The sequence below is a fragment of the Erpetoichthys calabaricus genome, chromosome 15 (genome assembly GCF_900747795.2).
Source record: "Erpetoichthys calabaricus chromosome 15, fErpCal1.3, whole genome shotgun sequence".
Classification (NCBI taxonomy): domain Eukaryota; kingdom Metazoa; phylum Chordata; class Cladistia; order Polypteriformes; family Polypteridae; genus Erpetoichthys; species Erpetoichthys calabaricus.
Window position 1 is genome coordinate 61,800,380 of NC_041408.2, and position 15,780 is coordinate 61,816,159.

The 15,780-nt window shown below is 37.4% G+C and overlaps 2 protein-coding genes across 2 annotated transcripts in view; one reads left to right on the forward strand and one right to left on the reverse strand.

Moving 5' to 3' along the window:
* The window catches only part of LOC114666111 (protein quaking), a 1,435,209-nt gene that overhangs the window by 133,732 nt on the left and 1,285,697 nt on the right, over positions 1–15,780 (reverse strand). The gene's annotated exons all lie outside the window — the stretch shown is intronic.
* The window catches only part of si:ch211-130h14.4 (uncharacterized), a 75,988-nt gene that overhangs the window by 14,763 nt on the left and 45,445 nt on the right, over positions 1–15,780 (forward strand). Inside the window, exons 3-4 of the mRNA XM_028820668.2 lie at positions 8,089–8,211; positions 9,061–9,216. Of these exons, the coding sequence (XP_028676501.1) occupies positions 8,089–8,211; positions 9,061–9,216 (279 nt within the window). The remainder of the gene's footprint in view (positions 1–8,088; positions 8,212–9,060; positions 9,217–15,780) is intronic.

Sequence of the window (15,780 nt, forward strand, 5' to 3'; positions counted from 1 at the left end):
AAAGCAGGAAAAAATCACCTTAAAGGGAATTCAGGTATGATGCCTTAATCAACTTTTATGAAATCTATGCTACATACTTAACAAAGATGCTTGTGCTGTACATACTAATTACAAATAGTTTCCTGTAGTAAAAGACATTAGAAATCCCATGGCTTGTATCAACGATTTCATTGCCCACTAAATTAAGCAATTATCCGAACTGCCCCCAGGGGGACTAGTGTCGTTCCACACTCCATCTTATCACCACTATAAATCTCATTTTAATTGTCTGGTTACACTTCTCTGTCACCCCTCCACTCACTGAACTGTCATCTTCCTCCACCTCTGAACTCAATAAGGTCTGAAAGGTAGATGACATTTATACCTTGCCACATTCCAGAGCTCACCTCCAGGTCAGTGCTATAGTAGTCACCTCTGTAGTCATCATGTAGTAGTTTGTTCTTGCCTGGTTGTCTAGGCATCAAGTCAGTCCCCTCCTTCATAAGCACTTTTCATTTTCTGGCTGGAATCCAGTACATACCACCAGTGATTTTTGCTTCAACTCAAAAGTAGAAAAAAAACAAGACTGTCTCCATATAAGTGTAACTCCTCTGACCTAAAGCCCTATCTATTGCTTAGGGAATCAGTAGTACACAATATGCCCAAACGTATGTGGATACCCCTCCAAATTACTGAACTCGGGAGTTTCTACAACACCCATTTTTAACAGGTGCATAAAATCAAGAATATAGCCATTCAGTCTCCACTGGTAGAATGGGTTATACTGAAGAGTTCAGTGACTTTAAACCTGGACCTATCATGGAATGCCACCTTTGCAACAAGTCAGTATGTGAAATTTCTCTGTTGCTAGATATGCCCTGGTCAATTGTATAATTGCTATTATTGTGAAGTAGAAGCATGAAGGAGCAACAACAGCTCATCCATGAAGTGGTAGATCACACAAATTCACAGTGCAGGGCCATCAGATACTGAAGTGCATAACAAGTAAAAATATCCTGTCTTCTGTGGAATCACTCATAACAGAGTTCTACACTGCTTCTGGAAGCAGCATCCGCACAAGAACAGTGTGTTTAGAGCTTCATGAAATTTTTTTTCATGTGGCTGAGCAGCTGCATACCAGCCTAAGATCACTATGTACAATGCCAAGCATCGGCTGGACTGGTACAAAACATGCCATCATTGGAGTGTAGAGCAGTAGAAATGTTATCTGGTGTGATGAATCATCCTTCAATAACTGTGATGGTTGAATCTAGGTTTGATGGATGCTTGGAGAATGCTTTCTTCTTGTCTGCATATATGCCTACTCTAAAGTTTGATGCAGGTGGGATAATGGCCTGGGGTTATTTTTCAGGGTTTGGGCTAGTCCCTTTCTGATTACAGTAAAACTAAAGCACACAAAGACATTTTAGACAATTATGCGCTTTGAACTTTGTAACAGCAGTTTGGGGAAGGCCTGTTTCTGTTCCAGCCAGACTGTGCCCCTGTGCACAATGCAAGTGCATAAAGATATGGTTTGACAAGTTTGGCGTGGAAGAACATGAGTGGCCTGAATAGCGCCCTGAACTCAACCCTACTAAACATCTTTGGGATGAATTGGTATGCCGATGTGAGCCAGGTGTTTTCGTCCAACATCAGTCCCTGATCTTAGTAGCTGTGATTGTCAGGTGTCCACAAATGTTTGACCATGCACTGAATTTTACACATCAGAGCTACTACGCCCTAGAGAACTGGTGGTGGAAATTTTTCTTTTGTTATGGGGCGTTATCTTACCTACAACCTTTGTTTAGCTATCTGTAATACTGGAGTCTACCTCGCCAACCTCTTCCAACTAGTCCCATTTTTGTTTAGAGCTGATAAAGAGTAAACTTTGCAAAAAAAAAAAAAAAGTTTCTTCTTTGAATGATGATCCTAAAATGGGAGTAATGCTAAAGTTAATCAGTTTCCATTTTGCTAGGGAAACCTAAATCTCTTTATGAGTAGAAATTAAACCTGAACAATAACATCAAAGCTTTTAAAATATGTGAAGAATGTGTGCAAGTGTCTCATTTTGGTTTGCAACCAACTGTGTATAAATGAGATCAGTTCTGTTAACTTTAGGGATAGCAGCAGGAGTACAGATGGAGTTGTGACTAGTGCACGTACACATGCATGCAAAACTGCTAGTATATGTAGTATATTAATTCTTGTTTTAATGATTCTCCATAATTAGGTTTTTGTAGTCACTGCAGGTAGAGATAAAGTGTACCTTTCTTGGGAGACAAGCAACAGTAGTGGAGGGTAATGCAGTATATGTTGGAATTAAAAGAATAGTTTGTGTAAAGTTCAAACTTTTAAAATCCTTTTCTACTGAAAGGATAAATATTTGTATGTGAGAGAGAATAGTCTGCATATTTGTTCCTGTTATTTCATTTTAAATTCATTTCTACAAAAGCATTGGAGGATGTACTCTGTAGGTTTTTTACTTTAATCAGTCAGTAACATTCACCAATATAAGATGCGTTTCTGGAGCAAATAAAACTGAAGTACAGAATTAGATATACAACCTTAGACATGCAGTTAAAAAACATCATTGCTGCTCCATGGTTCTGGAATGCCCTACGAGAGAACTTCAGAACACAGCAGATTGTGGGCTGTTTTAAAAAACAGTTAAAGACTTTTCTGTTTAGGAAAGCATATTAACAAAATTGCCTCTAATTATTGTTTTATCTTTGTTTTTATCTTGTTGTGTCTTTGTTTAAATTTTTTATGTAGCACTTTGAGGTTTACTACAAATGTAAAGTGCCTTATAAATAAAATGAGTTATTATTATTATCAAATACAAAAAATATGACACTGACAGAAACTGGGAGAAGCTGGAGGTTACCTGACAAGTTTTAAACAATAATTATCAAAATGAGTTTTACAAATTAACATCAGCTTCTTTATAATCTATAAAGATTGGTGCATCATAATAATAATAATAGATAACATAACAAAACATGATAGATGATGCACTATAGATTCACCATGCAAAGCCAGAAGACCAAGTATGAATAATATACACTGTGGTAATAGTACTGCCATCTTCTTGAACAGCAAGGGCTGTTGAAACATATATAAGTGGCAGAAATGAAACAGCCAGAGAGAACAGGTTGATTGCTATTCAGTGTAGATTTGAACATTAGCACACGTGGGACAAGGACAAGGAAGAATGCCAGGGTCAGAAGACTTTTAATGTCTTTAACAGAATTATGCCGTGTAAGTAGTGTAGAAAAAATATTCTGGAGAGTATGAACAAACAGCTTTATGAGTCTGTTCTAGATTTCCTAAGGTTTTTCAATGTCTGACAGAAAGCTTCTTCTTCTTCTTCTTTCAGCTGCTCCCATTAGAGGTTGCCACAGCGGATCATCTTCTTCCATATCTTTCTGTCCTCTGCATCTTGCTCTGTTACACCCATCACCTGCATGTCCTCTCTCACCACATCCATAAACCTTCGCTTAGGCCTTCCTATTTTCCTCTTCCCTGGCAGCTCTGTCCTTAGCATCCTTCTCCCAATATACCCACCATCTCTCCTCTGCACGTCCAAACCAACGCAATCTCGTCTCTCTGACTTTGTCTCCCAACAGTCCAACTGGAGCTGACCCTCTAATGTACTCATTTCTAATCCTATCCATCCTCGTCACACCCAGTGCAAATCTTAGCATCTTTAACTCTGCTGCTTCCAGCTCTGTCTCCTGCTTGCTGGTCAGTGCCACCGTCTCCAACCCATATAACGTAACTAGTCTCACTACCGTCCTGTAGACCTTCCCTTTCACTCTTGCTGATACCCGTCTGTCACAAATTACTCTTGACACTCATCTCCACCCATTCCGCCCTGCCTGCACTCTCTTTTTCACCTCTTTTCCACAATCCCCATTACTCTGTACTGTTGATCCCAAGTATTTAAACTCATCCACCTTCACCAACTCTACTCCCTGCATCCTCACCATTCCACTGACCTCCCTCTCATTTACACACATGTATTCTGTCTTGTTCCTACTGACCTTCATTCCTGTCCTCTCTAGAGCATATCTCCACCTCTCCAGGGTCTCCTCAATCTGCTCCCTACTATCGCTACAGATCATAATATCATCAGCAAACATCATAGTCCACGGGGACTCCTGTCTAATCTCGTCTGTCAACCTGTCCATCGCCATTGCAAATAAGAAAGGGCTCAGAGCCGATCCCTGATATAATCCCACCTCCAACTTGAATGCATCCGTCACTCCTACCGCAGACCTCACCACTGTCACACTTCCCTCGTACATATCCTGTACAACTCTTATGTACTTCTCTGCCACTCCCGACTTCCTCATACAATACCACAGCTCCTCTCGAGGCACCCTGTCATATGCTTTCTCCAGGTCCACAAAGATGCAATTCAACTCCTTCTGGCCATCTCTAAACTTCTCCATCAACATTCTCAGAGCAAACATTGCATCTGTGGTGCTCTTTCTTGACATGAAACCATACTGCTGCTCACTAATCATCACCTCACTTCTTAACCTAGCTTCCACTACTCTTTCCCATAACTTCATGCTGTGGCTCATCAATTTTATTCCCCTGTAGTTACTGCAGTCCTTATTCTTAAATATCTGCACCAGTACACTTCTTCCCCACTCCTCAGACATCCTCTCACTTTCCAAGATTCCATTAAACAATCTGGTTAAAAACTCCACTGCCATCTCTCCGAAACATCTCCATGCTTCCATAGGTATGTCATCTGTACCAACGGCCTTTCCATTTTTCATCCTCTTCATAGCTGTCCTTACTTCCTCCTTGCTAATCCGTTGCACTTTCTGATTCACTATCTCCACATCATCCAAACTCTTCTCTTTCTTGTTCTCTTCATTCATCAGCTTCTCAAAGTACTCTTTCCATCTGCTCAACACACTCTCCTCGCTTGTGAGTACGTTCCATCTGTATCCTTTATCACCCTAACCTGCTGCACATCTTTCCCAGCTCGGTCCCTCTGTCTAGCGAATTGGTACAGGTCCTTTTCTCCCTTCTTAGTGTCCAACCTCTCATATAACTCATCATATGCCTTTTCTTTAGCCTTTGCCACCTCTCTCTTCACCTTGCGTCTTATCTCCTTGTACTCTTGTCTACTTTCTGCATCTCTCTGACTATCCCACTTCTTCTTTGCCATCCTCTTCCTCTGTATACTCTCCTGTATTTCCTTATTCCACCACCAGGTTTCCTTTTCTTCCTTCCTCTTTCCAGATGTCACGCCAAGCACCCTTCTTGCTGTCACCCTTACTACATCTGCTGTAGTTTCCCAGCTGTCTGGTAACTCTTCACTGCCACCCAGTGCCTGTCTCACCTCCTCCCTAAACTCAACCTTGCAGTCTTCCTTTTTCAACTTCCACCATTTGATCCTTGGCTCTTCCATCACTCTCTTCCTCTTCTTGATCTCCAACGTCATCCTACAGACCACCATCCTATGCTGCTTAACTACACTTTCCCCTGCCACCACTTTGCAGTCTTCAATCTCCTTCAGATCAACTCTTCTGCATATGATGTAATCTACCTGTGTGCATCTTCCTCCACTCTTGTACGTAACCCTATGTTCCTCCCTCTTCTTAAAATACGTATTCACCACAGCCATGTCCATCCTTTTGGCAAAATCCACTATCCTCTGACCTTCTTCATTCCTCTCCTTGGCATCATACCTACCCATCACCTCCTCGTCTCCACTGTACCCTTCACCAACATAATAATAATAATAATAATAATAATAATAATACATTTTATTTATATAGCGCCTTTCCCATGCTCAAGGCACTTACAGAATATAATAAAGAACGGCAGAATATACAGTATATAGCATTGTACAAACCAGATAAATAAAAAAGAAGATTAAGACAGTAAATTCTGAAAAAAAAAAAAAATACAGACAACATAATTGATGGTCTAGCACACACATACAGGTTACATTGGCATCTTGACAGAGAAGTAAACTGAGAGAAAGGTAATAAAGTCAAGTAGAGCTAAAAGCCTTCCTGAACAGATGAGTTTTGAGTTGTTTTTTAACATGCCCAATGAAATCCGCTCCAATCACCACTTTCTGTCCCTTGGGTACACTGCTCATCACTTCATCCAAGTCACTCCAAAAATCTTCTTTATCCTCCATCGCACACCCAACTTGCGGTGCATATGCACTAACAACATTTATCATCACACCTCCAATTTCCAGCTTCATAATCATTACTCTGCCTGACACTCTTTTCACCCCCAAAAGACTCTTGACATACTGTTCCTTCAGAATAACTCCTACCCCATTTCTCCTCCCATCCACACCATGATAGAACAATTTGAATCCACCTCCAATCCACCTGGCCTTACTCCCCTTCCATTTAGTCTCTTACACGCACAATATATCAACCTTCCTTCTCTCCATCATATCTGCTAACTCTCTCCCCTTACCAGTCATACTGCCAACAGTCAAAGTTCCTACCCTCAGTTCCACTCTGTTTACTTTCCTCCTCTCCTTCTGCCTCCGGACACATCTCCCCCCTCTTCTTCTTCTTCGGCCAACAGTAGCCCTGTTGGCTAACAGAACTGGTGAGGGTCGTTGTTAACCCGGGGTTCGACCGAATCGGTATGGAAATTTGTATTGTTGTCCACATATTGATTTGAAAAAATTTTACACCGGATGCCCTTCCTGACGTAACCCTCCCCATTTATCTGGGCTTGGGACCGGCACGAAGAAACACACTGGTTTGTGCATCCCCTGTGGCTGGGTTGTCTGACAGAAAGCTACAGTCAAGCAATTCAGTTTACAGATATTGTTGTTACAGTGTTTAGATGAAGACAATGATAGCAGAATTCAGAAAATCATTTAAACTTTTAATACTTGGTTTAAAAAGACTATTAAAAAGCATACTGAGTACAGCATTCTTCTACACAATCTCCCCACAGGTTCTCCTAAACCAAGCCATTGAAATTGGTAAATAAACTAATATATACTTGAATTGTTTTTCTTCTTCTTCCAGTTCACTGTCTTAGCTTCTATTATGATTTTTTGCTTGTTTGTTCTTAAAAAGCCTGTAGAGGCTCATGCAGTGATATTGTTAAAAGCATAAATTCACATTGATATGCCTTAATCTTTAATCTGATGGAACTGAAGCAGTGATGCACCGTTTCAAAATAAAAAATTCTTATTTCTCTTTAGTTTATGTAGTATTGCATTTTCTTAGCACTTACTGAAATATTTAACAAATAATAATTTGCCTAATACATAATTTAATGCTAATAACTGTAGCAAAAGGAGTTGATTATAAATATATATATATTTTTTCAACATAGTGTAATAATGCACAATAATGAAAAGGAGCATGTCACATTTTATACTGACTGTGAGATGCTTCTGCTTCAGATGCCTTCTACAAGCCTTATGTAATTAGCATATGTTTGATGAATGTAATAACTATGTCAAAGCAACTGTCCTGTGTTTCCCCACCTCAAATGATTGTGACAGGTGATTTTTCACTAAATTACACAAAATGTTGATGTGTACTGATATATCCTTGTGAGCAAAGCCGTGGACTACAGAAGGCAACAGTTGCTTATTTCTTTTGATGACCAAAGATCTGCCCTGTAACTCGTTTTGTTAATATGCCATGGTGAGACTCAGTTTAACTGGTATTATATTCCACTTTGTGTGTGCTAAAGAATTTGCTGTATTCCTTGTAAAAACAATATGTTGATAATGTTCTTACAGTCTTTGGGGAAAAGAAAGCACCTGTAAGACATTTGACAGAATTCCTTTGTTTAATATATTTTATCTTGGGAAAAATGTAAGAGAAATATTTTAAGCCAAGTAAGGCCATCACCATGCTGAAAATGCTGACATGACAAAATACTGTAAATGTACAGTACATTACAGTCATTGAGCTGTTTTTTCTTAAGCCCTAACCCTAACCCAATCAAAAGTCCTGCTTATGTGCAGTATATAATGGAACATGGATCTAGATGCCTGTGATTTCACTGTGTTAAATTATGTTTGATAAAGTTACATTTTTCTGCAAGTTTTTCAACTGTTGTCTTTATTGTATGTTTTTATAACAGAATAAATTAGAAATTCAGAAAATAAATGAGGAAAGAAAGGAAACAAAGCTTACTAAAATTTCTAAGCTTTATGATGAAGATGAAGAGGAAAGGAGAATGATGAAGCAATCGCTTTTGGATCAGGTACTATGCAAAATGATTGCACTAAATTGTTATACTGTTAAAATTAATTTTTTTTTCATGTTTTTTTTTGAGCCTGTAACGACCATTCTTTTACAGTCTAAAGCTAATCTACTTGATCTACTGAGAATTATACATTAATGTGAATGTTCTGTTTCCTGCCTTGTGCCCATTACTGGTGAAACAGGATGTTACTGTCTGTGACTCTGGAAAAAGAAGGTTCAAATAATGAATGTACATTCTTGTAAAAAAAGACCTAATATGATGTTGTGAGATCATAAATGCCGCCTCTTTGAAGCTGGCATGCATGTGCCATGTGTAAAAACAATTAAGTACACTTTATAGTTTATCAGCTTAAAAAGCAACATAGTAAAAATGTGTTCTTTTGTCACATTTTTATTAATACATAAAAATTTGTACAATCTATGTGTAAAAATGTAATGATTTAGTATGTTTAACGACAGATGGGACTTTCTCTTGATTAAAATAAACTTACTTTTTTCCATTTTTATAACCATAAACAAATACTATACGATATTACATTGATTTAGTTTTTTTTGCTTAAATCGTTGATGACATATGTTTTCTTTCTTTGTTGTAAAACACTGCTGCTTCTATAATTATTTGTTTATTGTATTTGCATGGCTGTTAAATGTAATCAAGTGGAAACTTTTTTATTTTAGAAAAATCATATTACTAGATAGTTATTGACTTTATTGTTGACAAACTCAATTTAGCTGTAACTTTTATTCGCTTTAGTTTTATTTGTTACAAATATTCTAATAATTAATACAATTTCTAATGTAATTTATTGGAAAGTTGTATTTAGCACTTTCACTTTCTGTTTTCCAGCACCATCTTGAGGTGTACAGGAATATGTACCGTCTCAGAGATGCACTGTATTTACACTATATGGACTTATTGAAACAAAAAATACACAAACAGAGGTACCAAATTAAACAGAGAAGTAATGAGATGCACAAACAAAATGAAAGACCTAAAATACAGGTAAGAAGTTATTAATATACAATTTTAAGGTGGATTCATTAATGAGAAGAATTAGCAGCAGAAAATTATGTACATTTACACATATTTGCCTAAAATTAATATCTGATAAACAAATTCAATTAATTATATGTGGTCTGTTCATTTATGTTTGTAAATATTTATAAGAATGTATTTTGTGTTTAGAATTTGGGATGGGATGAAAAAAAACACACAGAATGTCTATATTTCATCTGGTATGTTATATGAAATGAAAGCAGGTTGATTAATTAAAATGTACTTTAAACAGAACCTGCCCAATTTTCCTCATCTCCCACCTACCTCTATGCTGGAAAAAATATTGATCTGTCTTGAGGACTCAGACAGCATCTCTGTAATATATAAAACCATTTTACAGTCCCTCCCTTTCAAAGATCCCAGAGTACAGAAGGAAAAGGATCTCTCACTCAACATCTCAGAAAAGGAGTGGAAGGTAGCAATGCAGATAATCCACTAGAGCTCCATATGCGCAAAGCATAGAATTATTCAACTAAAAATGATATACTGAGCGCATCTCTCTCGTTTAAAATTGTCCAAAATGTTTCCAGGGCTAGTTCCAATCTGCGAATGCTGCAATCAAGTTCTGGCCTCACTGGGTCACATGTTTTGGGCCTGCACCAAATTAACATCATTCTGGACCAAAATCTTTAAATGCCTTTCAGACAGCCTTGGTGTCACATTCTCTCCTAATCCACTAACAGCTGTACAGTAATTGCCTTTACTACACTATTGGCACACAGACTTATTTTGCTCTACTGGAAGAATCCTAACTCTCCTATTCTAAGCCAGTGGGTAACTGATGTTAAATTCGCACTTAGAGGATCTGTACATAACTTTTTCAAAACCGGGCAGTATCTAATCAGTAACATTTTAGAATAAGCATTTAAATTGAGGAAGCATGTTCTCTCCCCTCTTTTACTCCATTTATCTTTATTCATTTATTAATTTACTAGCAAAATACCCGTGCTTCGCAGCGGAGAAGTAGTGTGTTAAAGAGGTTATGAAAAAAAAAGGAAACATTTTAAAAATTACGTAACATGATTGTCAATGTAATTGTGTTGTCATTGTTATGAGTGTTGCTGTGTTTTATATATATAAAATACACACACACACATATAAACATATATATATACATATACATATACACATATATATACATATCTACATATATATATATATATATATATACATATACACATCCACATATCAACATATATATATATACACATATATACACACACACACGCTTTATGGGTGATGATTGTTTTACTCTTTTTATCTTTATTTTATTTTATTGTAGAATCAACTCCTATCTGCGCACAGCAGGGCAGCTGTGGGTGGATGCGTATGGTGTATTCACTCCATGTTATCGTGCATTGCGCTGTCAGTGGTATTTTGATAAAAGAATTTCAACAACATATAAGAAGCGTATAAATTATTAAACAGTAAAACATTAACATTTAAGAAGTAAAGTTAGATTAAGTACTACTGCAGTGCCTTCGGGTATACCTCATTTTTTGTTTGCCCATTACATGCTTAAATGTATACATTTTTTGGTGCACCTACCGGAGAACACGCGACATATAACCAAGCGTGGGAGAAGCATGGATTTTAAACACGCGTTGAGTTCATCTGCTGGTCTCCCTCGTGGAATAACTGGTAATGTTTGACTAAAATCTACAGCGAGTAAAACGACATTACCTCCAATTTTTTTTTTTTACGATCTCTGAGATCTTGCTTTTTTCGGTTCAAGGCTTCATAAGCTCTTTTATGTTGTATGGTGTACTTATCCCAAACCATCATCTTTGAATGTTGCAAGACTTTCGCCTTGTATGTAGATCGGGGTAATTACATTCATTGCATTCCTAGTCTGAATCACAATCTGATTGTATGGGTGGTTACCTGGCACTGTAGGGTTGCCACCCGTCCTTTAAAATACAGAATCGTGCCGCGTTTGAGAATGAAATTGCGCGTCCCGTTTTGAATCAATACTGGACGGGATTTATCCCGTATTTTTTTTATCATTTTTTTTTTAAAGCAGCGTCTCATGCAAATCATCCCACACGCATTTTATGAAGATGCCTCCTTTCCTACTTTTGATTGGGTAATACTTGATGTCATCGTTAGTTTGATTGGTGTTTTTAACTGTCCAGTGAGGAGGGGCGTGTCTTTTAAGTAGAGTCTGCAAAGTGTTGGCACTGAGATGTGGCGTCAGCGCCATAGTTGAAGCCCCCTAACGTTGCGGTCAGCAAGTCGGCTAACATCCGCCATGTGCCGTCTTTCAGTTGCGAGAAGCAGATCATAGAATGGTTGAAACTGTTGCCCCTAACGTTGCGCCACGGCGTGTGGTTCGTTTATACCTCGTGTGTTCTCATTAAACTTTTATCTCGCGAATATGTTATTGCAATCCGCAGCGGGAGCGTTTCTATAAAACTTAATTTAAACTTACGTTTTACACCGTGCTTTGTTTCCCTTATGAACATGCTTGTATGCTTAACTCGCTCCGTTCTCAATTGTTTAATTAATTTTTTGCTCTTCGCTGTTTGCGGCTCTTCCTCCATTTCCCCCTACTTCGTTCTTTTATCTCGCGAATATGTTATTGCAATCCTTAACGGGAGCGTTTCAATAAACTGATTGAAAATAGTTTTGCATTTACCTTTTTAGTAAAAGGCGAGCTTTTAAGCCTGAGAAATCACCCCGTAAATGCACACGTTTAATTGGACATGTGTTAATATGTATGCTTACACAGTATTAAAAGACAGTCAAAAATTAACGTCATTTACCTTCGTTCCCGCGTGCGACTCGTGCTGTAAATCTCTTCCTTGTTTTTAGTTCACGTGATTACGTAGGAGGCGTGATGATGCGATACGTGACTCCGCCTCCTCCATTACAGTGTATGGACAAAAAATATGTTCCAGTTATGACCATTACGCTTTGAATTTCGAAATGAAACCTGCCTAACTTTTGTAAGTAAGCTGTAAGGAATGAGCCTGCCAAATTTCAGCCTTCCACCTACACGGGAAGTTGGAGAATTAGTGATGAGTGAGTCAGTCAGTGAGTGAGTGAGTGAGTGAGTCAGTCAGTCAGTGAGGGCTTTGCCTTTTATTATTATAGATCTATTTACTTATTTTTACTAGCTTAAGGTTTTACTCTGCTGGCCTAGCTCTCTTTTTCAGGGGTGGGGGTTGATTTGTTTCAAACCTTTTTTTGTATAACTTGAGTTATTTGTATGGAATGTTATTTGATTTTAATAAAATAAAGAAAAATAACTAAACTACTTTTATGTCAGTTTATTTAGTTTTTATCATGTCAGACAAGTTTTATGATGAGAACAGTAGCCAATAAGAAGCAAAATGCACACAAATCTGTAATCAGATTTCTGATGGTTCTCTAAACAGATACTCAAAGCACAGTATGTCTCATACAAGAATATTATACTCGGGTGGCTATAGTTACCATTGGACTTTACTATCTATGTTGATTAAACTTTTCATTATAAATCACACAGACTTTTATAAAATGTTATACTAACCAAATTAATTCTGAAAAAAAATTTGAGTGACATGGTAATGTAGTAATTAGAACTGATTTCTAATAGTTTCAAATACCTAGTTTTAAATGACTTACCTGGACACTGTGGATTTTCTTTGAGTACACCAGTCTCAATCAAAATCCTAAAGTCATGCGTGTTCATTTGGCTGGCAGTATTTTATCTGTTCAGCCAGTATGAGTGTGGGTAAGAATGTGCATGGTAATATCAGTGAATATGCCCTGTGGTGGACCCAAGCACCATCCATTATTGATTCCTCTCTTGGACCTGATGCTGCTCCAGCCAGTTGCATTCTGTAATTAGAATGAATAACTAACTTCAGAAAATTAGCAAATGGATGCAAACATTTTCATTTGTATTTGTTTAACCCTTCTAAAATACTAACACATAACACTGTTATACTAGTCAAAATTACATTAAAATAATTGAATACATGTACAAATACATGTACAATATAATACTGATACATTAATTTATGCTGTTACTGTCATTAGTTGTTATTTTTCTTTATCACACATCTTGATGACTAACAAGTAAAGTATTCTTGAAAGAAGACACCAAGTGTGTTTCTGAAATCACGTAGGCCTGGATGCCTTAACAAATATTCAATCACAGTGGCATGCAGTGAAGATAAAAATCAAGCTCAAATGACACTACTCAGGTTGATTCTGTGCTTTTAATTACAGTAACAGTCAGTGAGTCATTGACTGGAAAGTGAAGGAAACTGATTTTATTTCTCGATATAGCTAAAGCACATAGGCCTAAATGTTCTTGTGTGCCACAGCTGTGTAAGGATTTTACTAAGAACCATTTACCAAATGCAAATACATAAAAAGCCAACTCGAAAACCCTTATATTTCCTAATTAATCTCACCTGCAAATAATAATGAATAATTTATTAAGAACAAATTTGATAACAAAAAAAAAAACTAAATACTGGAAAAGAAATAAAGAGAACTAAACTTTGTAATCATGGTCTATAATTCCTAAGAACTAGAAAAAAATAAGACGGAATCAAATTAGAAATACCAAACATAAAAGACATTGTAAATCTTGGAAAGATAAGAGGGCAATTCCTTGACAAATAACTGAGTCTAATTCTTTGTGTTGTTGTAATTGCCCTTAGGTGACTGTGCTAAGATTACCAGAAACGCCAGAGAATGAGTCAAACCTGGAGGCCCCTATTCTTTAACTTTAGTCTTAATTGAAAGGAGGAAACCTTTACCAAGTACTAGACTTTCTCATATACTCAGATATGGGGATGGATATTTGAGGAGTAAACTGCAAGACAATGATTATATTTTTATATTATGTACAGTAATAGGCTGCTCTGAGGCTAAGGATCTGTGCTGGTATCCAGAAGGTTGCCGCTGTACAATGGCTGACCCTGTGCTCTGACCCCAAGGGGCATGTGAAAACTAACAAATTCCTAATACAAGAAATTGTATAAGGCGAAATAAAGAACAAAAATAAAGAACCATCAGCAACAAATAAAATCAAATTTATAATATATTGAACAATTATTATAAAAGTAAAGTTGAATAAATCTGACTCTTCAGCTGCATGAATAAAAGGTAAAGTACCACTTTCGGTTAACAGAAATAGCCAAAAAGTTGCTAGAAATCTACGTTTTGTACCTAATACTTGTATGCAGATTTTGGTTGACCTAAGTGAATGCGTACTCAGCTTATCGTTTTTACATACACACACACACACACTCACTCACGCACACACACACACACACACACACACACACACACACACACACACACACACACACACACACACAGACATAATTCCAAAAATGGTATTTTCGGACTCGGGGAAGTCTAAAACATTGAGATTCATCAAAATCTCTAAATGTAATTTTTGGAGGATTCCAATACTTTCTCCTCTATACTTCATATATGAGTAAGTCAGGGAGGTTAAAATCTCGACATCAAATCTTTGGACGATTATATACTTTGTGAGAAGAAGAAACAAGAGACATGGCAAGGTTTGGGGCAGCCACCCGTATAATTCAGTGTCCTGGCTGCAAAGTAAATGATTCTTTAGTTGAGTCAAGTTTACAAGACAGAGTCCAAGACAGAACTGACTTCCAGGGAAAAGGTGTGAGGCTTTATAGGAAGTTTGGGGGAAGTGATGTCATCCTCGGGGCCGGGACCGGAAGTAATGTCGTCCTCGGGGCCGGGGCCAGAAGTGATGTCGTCCTCGGAGCCGGGACCGGACGTGATGTGTCCCAAGTCAAGGCGGTGGCTCCTGGTGGGATTTCCCGGGCAAGGCCTGCAGGGAACTCAGAAAGAGTATTAGTGCACCCCGCCCCCCCCCCCAGGGCAGACGTATTATCATTCATCTCTAAGCCCTTCAGCTGCCTCCTATGCACACGTGTGTGACAACTTCGTATACAAGAAAGTTAAAAGCAACATAATTATTACTTAAATAGGGAATATACCAAAAAAGGAGGAAAAGATGGTGCAGGGGCAGATATTCAATAGGACCATGACATACTGTATCTTATCACAAGGAACATTTTAGCCATGGATAAAAAAAAACCTTTTGTCTGGATTAATTTCTTTATTTTTAATTTTTTTTATCATTGGACATTATAGGCTTGTGCTTACCGCGTATTGTACTAAAACCACTGACAGAGCTATCTACTTGAAGTATAATGTTAAAAACTGTCCAGATTTGCCTGGTTTGAACTTCATACATACTTTGCCTTTAAGTAGGGACTTTAGGATTAGTAACATTGCAATATCTTAGTGACATACAACTAATGTAAAATATTTTTCCCATGCCAATGCAAAATAAAGGGTATTAATGAAGTAATATTTTAATGTAGGATACATAACATAGATACATTTAATTTTCTCTTTCTGAGACCTTTTATATGTTATATATGTTATATATGTTCATCCTTGATTTAGCAGCTTAATATTAACCCAGTTTACAAATTTAAAATAAACTAATTTTGAAAG